The sequence below is a fragment of the Phragmites australis genome, chromosome 1 (assembly GCF_958298935.1).
Source record: "Phragmites australis chromosome 1, lpPhrAust1.1, whole genome shotgun sequence".
Lineage (NCBI taxonomy): Eukaryota > Viridiplantae > Streptophyta > Magnoliopsida > Poales > Poaceae > Phragmites > Phragmites australis.
This window is the reverse complement of record NC_084921.1, coordinates 18,707,887-18,716,081: the sequence shown is the minus strand read 5'-3', so window position 1 is coordinate 18,716,081 and position 8,195 is coordinate 18,707,887. Positions and strand designations below refer to the sequence as shown.

The 8,195-nt window shown below is 42.0% G+C and overlaps 1 protein-coding gene across 1 annotated transcript; it reads left to right on the top strand.

Annotated features, from left to right (window-relative positions):
- Nucleotides 1-1,464: 1,464 nt before the first annotated feature.
- On the top strand, nt 1,465-3,705 carry LOC133883269 (uncharacterized). The gene has a single exon (XM_062322545.1). The coding sequence runs from the start codon at nt 1,465-1,467 to the stop codon at nt 3,703-3,705; it is 2,241 nt and encodes a 746-aa protein (XP_062178529.1).
- The last annotated feature ends 4,490 nt before the right edge of the window (nt 3,706-8,195 follow it).

Here is an 8,195-nt window from a genome sequence, read left to right as displayed (position 1 = left end):
CATCTGCGGATGGTCATCCGGCTATGATGCCCCGTCAGGTTCTCGTGGCCGTCTGGCTCCTGTGCCTGTCCGGCTTCTTCGTTTTGCTTTCATATATGCCTATATAATGTAATACTTGCAACTTAAATCAATACAACACACATTCGCGTGATATTCTATCACATGTGAGACCACGCTTTTGTTCTGGCAAGTGTACGTGATATCAGTAGATGAGTAGAATGAAGATTCGTGAGCTCATGACCTGGAGCATGAATGATTAATCCCATACCTGGAAAAGACATCGGCTAAGCACTCTGGGATATTTTGAGGTGAATTCATATGTATTGTTCCATTCCTCATTTATGCACATCAGTGCATCATCGCTCTATGCATAACATACCGGCTCTAAGTACAGCCCCACTGGCTAGACTACACACATCCAGCCCCCCTACCACTTTCCAGCCAAAGAAGTCCTCATGAGCCCTCTAATAATTTTTTTTACTACGGATGAGGAAGAGAAAGAGGAAGAAGAACAGGAAAAGTAGGAGAGGAAGAATACGAGAGAGAGGTGGAGGAGTCCTCCTACTTTAACTCTTGTGAATCCATCACCTACAAGACTATCTTTTAGAGTGTGAGCAGGGAGACTGGAGGGTCGTTCTGAGCTTATGCAGATTCTTGTTCCTGAGACAATCTAGCATGCAATCGTTTTTTTTTTTTTCATACGTGTCATAGAGAGCTGCATTGCCTATACTTCATTGTTCATCACTGCGAGTCCAAATCCATATGTTTTGTTGCACATTCAAATCAAAGTTTGCTTGTTTCTGATTTCCTTCAACATAAATGGCTGCACCTTTGTGAAGTATCATCTCAGCTCCGGTTTCCGCAATAAGAAATCAAAATCATGCCTTTACAATCTCATAAAAAGCCTACGTCAAGTGTGTTTATTCAGACACAAATATTCTCACTTGTTGAGTAGACCATCTCCGTAGGCTTCTAAATTTCTCATGCATTGGAAAAATAAATAGGGTAAACAATATAATGAAGAAAAAAAAAACAGGAAATCAAATAAAAGGAGAAAAAACACTCTTCTTGGATACACTCTCCTCTTTCAATATTAGCATATGTACCTTGCTCATCATGGAGGCCATCCTGAATGCATAAGGCCCAAGTTTGTCTTTCGTATTCTGCAATACAAACACAAAAGTGAGTTCATCTGGGCATGTTCCCCTAAATCGAATACAAAAGTGAATTCCTTGCATCCACCGCAGTGCAAATGTTGTTATTCATTGCATGCTGGTACCGTTTCAGCTCCTTTTTCCCTCGCTTTGGTGTTGAAGAAGCAGCACTACGGCAGTATAGATAGAACACGAACTTGTGTCTGAAACCATCTTCCGAAAACAAGAGATCATACAACCTCCCAACCAAGCTCCCAATTCCCAACCAACCTAGACAAGAAGCGAGGTCTCAGAAGGAGTGATGACCTCCATGGAGCGAAGTAACCGGCCAACCAACATTACATCGGCACTGGAAGCTCTGTCCCCCTGGCTGAACAATCCGCGGCGGACAGTGATCAAGATCGAGGGTTTCGTGGCAGCAGCTGTCGGACTGCTGTTTTTACAGCTCATATTGGGTTCCTTCCGTCGGCGAACCAGCAACTCCTTCATCCATGGGGGCCTGTGGCTGGCCTACACCCTCCTGCCCCTTCTTATCACCTATACTCTCGGTCTCATGCAATCGTCTCCAATAAAGATTGGACTGTACCCTGTGTGGGGACTGTCCCTGTTCATGCTTGCGGGAGGTGCCAACTCCATCACGGCCTACGACATCGACGACAACAAGAAGTGGCTGCGGCGATTCTTTGTTCTTCTTCAGTGCTATTTGTACATGTTCCTTCTATTGTCACTGTTCATCCCTACCCGTGGTTGGTTCGGGAAGCCTGAGGTTCACTTCCAACCATATAGGCAGCCAAACTATATTCTTTTTGTTGGCCTGACCACGACTGCTGTAGGTATTACTCTCTTCGCAAATAGGACTGGACTCATTGCTAGCTTTATGGTCAACTACTCCGGTGATAGCAAACGGGTAGCCGACTACATGAAGGATCAGGCCATAACAAGAGGTGATTCCCAAGAGTTTGATCCTGTCAGCATGAAGGGCTGCAAATACCCGGTATACTGGCGTGGTCCTGTGCGAACTCGGAGAGGTGGAAGCTACAGATTTAAACTAGCAGATGAAGATGTCGCCACTGTCGAGATGATCTGGGAGAAATGCAACGAAGATATGTTCACCTCACCTGGCGTCAGCTCGCGGATTAAAGGTGCCTGCCTTTCATTTGCCTTGTCTCACTTGCTGAGGCGTCGCTTCTTCGGGATGGATTGCTCTGAGGCTAGCCTTCCAGAGACACGTCAGTTTGTCCTTGAAGGGTTGCTATCAGAGAACAACAGTGACCAATACACAGAAGCATTCAGGGTGATTGAGGTAGAGTTAGGATTCCTCTACGATTGCTTCTACACCAAGTATGCTTCTATCTTTCAGCTGGAGAATTTCTTCTTTATTACAACCGCTCTGAAGATAATTTTCACATTTTCTATTGTACTAGCTCTGCTTTATAAATCACCGACTATCCTGACACGTAACCCAATTATTGAAGTGGATACCGAAACAATTGATATTGTTATTACGGTGGTCATTCTTGGAATATTCCTTTCAGTGGAAATATTGCAATCCATACTGTACCTGGGAACAGAATGGGCCATGGTATCACTAGCTTGCTATCATGTCACAGAAAGTGCTTGCCATGGATACATCCCATTTGCCCTCCGCAAGGCATGTGAGTTTCTTTTTAAACTCCCTTTATTCAGTAATTGGCAGAATAGTATAGGCCAGTACTCAGTGATAGAAGGCTCAAATGTGTCCGCCTTCCTGTTAAACCTTACTGCTTTTGTACACCGTTTGGTGAAACTATTTTTAGGCAAAGGTTCGCATTTTGTGAGGTTACCTGATATAGTGAAGGATGAGATTGTATCCTCACTAAAATCCAATAGTGAAGGCCATCTAACTAATGGGAAAGTATCGTTGCAGCGCAATGGTGTTTTGGAACAGTTCTCATGGGCATTACAGAATGAGACTCAGACAGACAACATGCTTATTTGGCACATTGCCACTGATTATTGCAGTATCGCAGCATGTGAGGAGGAAGATGTGTTTGTTTGGCACATCGCCACTGATTCTGCACAAGAGGGGCAGAAGCAGCTTTCGAGTCATCAGTACCGTGAGGTTGCAACCACATTATCGCGCTACTGCGCGTATCTGATGTCTAAGATCCCAGAGTTGCTTCCAGGGAATTTTGTAGATACCAAGTTTGCATTCGACCAAGCGATGTATGAAGCAAGAGAAGCATTGGGAACCAAGAGGCGAAATAGAGAGGGACTGCTGAGCGCCATTGACCGCTCCAGAGAAGAAGAAGAAGAAGACACCATCTTTACCAAAGGACTTAAGCTTGGGACAATGCTAGAGAGCATAGAAGACAGTTTTCTGCGCTGGAAGTTGATGGCTGAGTTCTGGGCAGAGACCATCCTCTACATTGCACCGTCTGACAACGTCAAGGCGCACATGGAACGCCTTGCGCAAGGCGGGGAGTTTCTGACGCACATCTGGGCTCTCCTCACTCACGCGGGCATCCTGACTCGCCCAGTGGAGCCAGCCCGCGGGGAAGACATTGCATAAGGCCAGTGCTATTTGCTTTCTCCATCCTCCTCAGCTACTACTGTTGGAGTATGCCCATTTGTTTTCCATCCAGTTTGATTCTGATACAATTTTCATTTCATTCCAACAAGTTTGTTGTGAAAACTTTTTTGTCAGGCTGGTGTGCTGTTTTTGCTTCCATGTCAATAAAGGCTCGTGGTTGTGGTTTGTATTGGTTAATAATCTGCTATTAAGTAAAAATTGCTTCCGTTTTTTATGTGAAAAGCGAGTTTGTTCGATCCCAATAGAGTGCACTCAAATTTGAGACAATGAGATTTGTTCTTGAAGTTTTCTATACAAAACCATATAATATAGGTAGTATATGGTATCAGTATAATGTAGATTTGTGCACGTGTGATGTGACCTGGGATTTTCTGGTCGCGTACCTCGCTGCAAATACGTCATCGGTCGTCCGCCGCCCGCTGCGCGGCGCAATGAAGCCACTGACGTTCGCCATCCCGGCCCCGCGACGGAGAAGCCGGCCATCGGCCTATGGACTCCCGACGGTGCCCAAATGCCCGTCGCTCGGAGCAACCTGGCCGCCGTTGGTGATGACTGGTCAAATCCCAAAATCGGGGAGTCGCTCTGCGTTACGACCTCGCTAGAGTTGGAGCAACGGTCTTGCTGGGGTGACCGGCCCTGTCGATGTAGGCCTGAATTCAAGTGTAGCAAAAAATGGTTCTATTAAATTATAATGGTAATTTTGGTGATTAATAACAATATAATTAATATGACTAATATATTTATTAAGTATATAATTTAGTAGGTCTCACAGATGCAATGCATGAAAAAGTCACCAGATCGGGATAAAGTTTAATTGAATTGAAGAAGTCCCAGGAGATTTATTCTCACGGATGATCCGGTGTCTAGGGATCAAACTCACCAGAGTATTTTGTCCAGAAGCAAAGTGAAGGCTGATGACTTCACGGGATAGTCTGATGCTTTGTATTTTGAACTTACCGGAGCATTTATGTAGTAGAGTTACCTCAGGGAAAAAAAATTGAAGGCATTGAATAGTCCAGTGATGAAGGGTATAAAGCACCGAAGCATTTCTTACAGAGACGAGTCCAAGTGCTGAAGAATAAAGATCAATTGACTGGATTGTCCGGTGCTCATATTGTGTACATTAGAGCCTTATCATCGGAGCAATTCTTGCAGAGAAGGTGGCAACTGTTGAAGTTTGAAGCTTAACTCACCGGATATTTCGGTGTTAAGAAGAAGAGCACCAGAGGCTTTCACCGGAATATTTTGCACAGAGAAGAAGTGACGTGGTTCATCGGATAGTCCAGTGATGTAGTTGAAGAATACACCAGAGTATCCAGTGTTTAAGATGATTTTGAGTGGAATCCAACGGTTAGTTTCTAATAGAGTACTCACCGAATTGTCCGGTGCTTGTACTATTGTTCTCACTGGATAATCCAGTGTTAATAGCTTTTCTGAGCCGTTGGGTTAACGGCTAGTACGCGGTTTTGAGGTTATAAATACCCCCCCCCCCATTCGTCATTTGAAGTGGAAGTTGTCCAGAGAAACCCATATACACTTGATCAGACATCCAAGCCACCAAAGTACTTAAAGTGATCACACAAGGTGATTAAGCACAATATTAAAGAGTGTTTAGTGCTTATAGGCCTACGGTGAGTTATAGCTATGTGCTACAGCTTCAAAAAGGGATCAAGAAGTGATCATAACTTGTACCAAGTGATATACTAGTGTCTTGGAGTCTTGGTAACTCATCGGTAACTTGATATAGAGTTGATTAAGCTTGTTGACCCTTCGACTTGGTGTAGAGCTGCGGCAAGGCGATTGTGCAAGGACGCGGAGACCCTTGCCTTTATGGTTCAAGCTCATAAGTAATCACAGTAGCAAGTGACCAGAAGAGAGGCTAGTGGTGAAACCTTATCTTGGTGGCTCATCTGGCTTGAGGCTTTGCCTTAGTGGCTCAAGAGTTATGACATCGTGTCGTCTGGGAGCATATCCTTGATGGAGTTCCAACGTGAATTAGGGGTGGCATTCATATTATCGATACTACGGGATAAAAATTTCTTGTGTCGAGTTTGATCTCTCTATCTTATTTACGTTTCCGCAATTACATACTTGCAATCTAGCTTTGCGTATTTACCTTGTTAGAGTAGTTTACTAGGATTAACTGTAGCTTGAAAATCTTTTGAGTGGTATAGTAGACACACTAGATAAATCTAGAGCATATTTAGATAGAAATTAATATAGGTTTATCTTGTGAAGTTTTTTTAGAGCCAATTAAATTTAAATGTCTAATTTACCTCTTAGAACATCACCGATCCCTACGCTAAGTGCTTTTTTCGGGCCACTCAGGGAAAACCTATTTTAGACTCTTTGTTTTGGTGCTTGGTTGTCAATGAGTTTCTGCGGAATGTAATTATTTATTTAAATTAAAAAAGTACATATGTACATATTCTAGGATTTAATAGATATGTATGGTTCCACGGAGCACAACTAAAAGTACTAGCATTCAAACTCAAGTTTGTGGAAAGTTACCACACACCCTCTTTTGGCCTAGGGCTTTTCCGTTGCTACACCCTTGTCCCCGTCATCTCTGTCGGCTAACTACTCGTAGATCTACTAGTAGGATTTGTTTTCTCTCTAATAAACACACGGTTTGCTAGAGTTCTGCATGATGGCTGCGGTGGTGCCATGATCATGCAAGGTTTGGTTCATCCACCTCTTCTTTTGCGACGACGCATTATTGACAGTGATGACTCTAGCAATTCACGTGTGAGGTTAACTTTTCTCCATCTCACTATGATAGGGTTAGAGAAATTTATCCCTTATGCGGGTTGTTGTTCTGCGTCGACGACTTCATCCTATCAGCCGTGGATTTTGTCTCTAGGCTACTATATCTAGTGAATTCGAGAAAGGTGGTGCCAATTTTCATCATTTACCTCTTCCAAGAGTAAACCACATATGTTTGTTCAGAATCTAAGATATGTCTTGATAGTGAATTCAAGGCATTGGTTGTTGCAGCAAGCCAATGGTTGGGATTCCTTGTCAAAGTAGATACAAGGTTTTGAAGAACGTCGGAGGTGAAGAAAAGAATCTGGTTGTTTTTTCATTGTAATTTTTTATTTCTAAGGAACCTATTTGTAATATGGGATGTATTTTTTTCCATTTTTAATCCAGCCTTATCCGCAAGAATAAATTAGCATTGTATCTATGTTCATAGGGAAATATCACTTATTTCTATATTCCTCTTTGTATATTCAGTTTCTGTACAAAATTTGACACACTTGTGAAACTCAACTCGAGACTATTGGTCGAAGGCCAGACTTTTTCTAAGGTGGGTGTTTTGCTACCTTGCCACAAGTTCGTCACACGTCAATCGTCATAGGCACTGTGAGTTGTGGCTAGACTTCTGGCCTAAATTGTGGCTCAAGCTTGGTTTGCCACAACTTTGATAGTTTAGGTGATAATTTTGGTAGACTCAGGGCATCCTTAGGTGGTGATGAACCAAGCATATCTTTCATTCCTCACAGTTTTTGTGCGCGCTACACATTGCCTAACCTGGTTGTGGTAAAGTTAGACGTGAATCAAACAATCATTAGATATGAATGCACCCCCAACGAATTACATAGGACAATAAGTCCCTGAACTCATGCTGATGCTGCTTTTATATATTAGCTAGCTAGGGTGCCTATGGGATGTTCACCAAGTTTCCTTGTCAAGGAAAGCCTCTGAATCAGTTTCGGCGATGTTTCAACGTAGAAGTTCGAATGGAATTTCACAAGAAACCGTTCGAATCCTACGTGACTCAGAAAAAAACCCCTATGTTTCAACCTTAGTGTTTTCACAACATAAAATTATTCCACTCACTTTGGGGTGATACGGAACAAAACTCGAGCTCCAGCCCAATTTGAATTTCAGATAATTCCACGCTTAGTGTTGAATGAGTTTTACTTAAAAAAAAATCAAAATAAGGCGTTCGAAGATGTAGAAGGGGTCGAGCTCAAGCTCTAGTGAATATAATATGGGGCACAAAGTTCGATAAATTGCTAAAATATAAGTATATAACATGTGCAAATAGGTTAGTTTTTGAAAATGGTGCAGTCACAAGAAAACATCTATAGGAGTTTCAAAAAAATCTCTAAAAAATCGCACATGTAGGCGAGCTTACGATCCTACATCCATGCAAATTTGAGGAGCGAATTCAATTTTCTTTAAAAGATACTCCCTTCGGTTTTAAATATATAATGTTTTGATTAAAATCCGATCAAATTTTTAAAACTTTAACTGTCAATAGCTTCTAAAATATTTACTTTTAAAACATAAAAATCACATATGTAGATTTGCCTTAAAAATATTTTTATAATATTATATTTTATATTTTTAAAATAAATATTTTAAGAGTTATTGACAATCAAAGTTTTAAAATTTTAACCGGATTTTAGTCATATCGTCGTATATTTAAAACCAAGGAGTAAAAAGACAAATTTCTGGTG

Excerpts from the sequence above, each read along its gene's own strand:
- LOC133883269 (XM_062322545.1), top strand. The coding sequence starts at position 1,465 with ATGGAGCGAAGTAACCGGCCAACCAACATTACATCGGCACTGGAAGCT.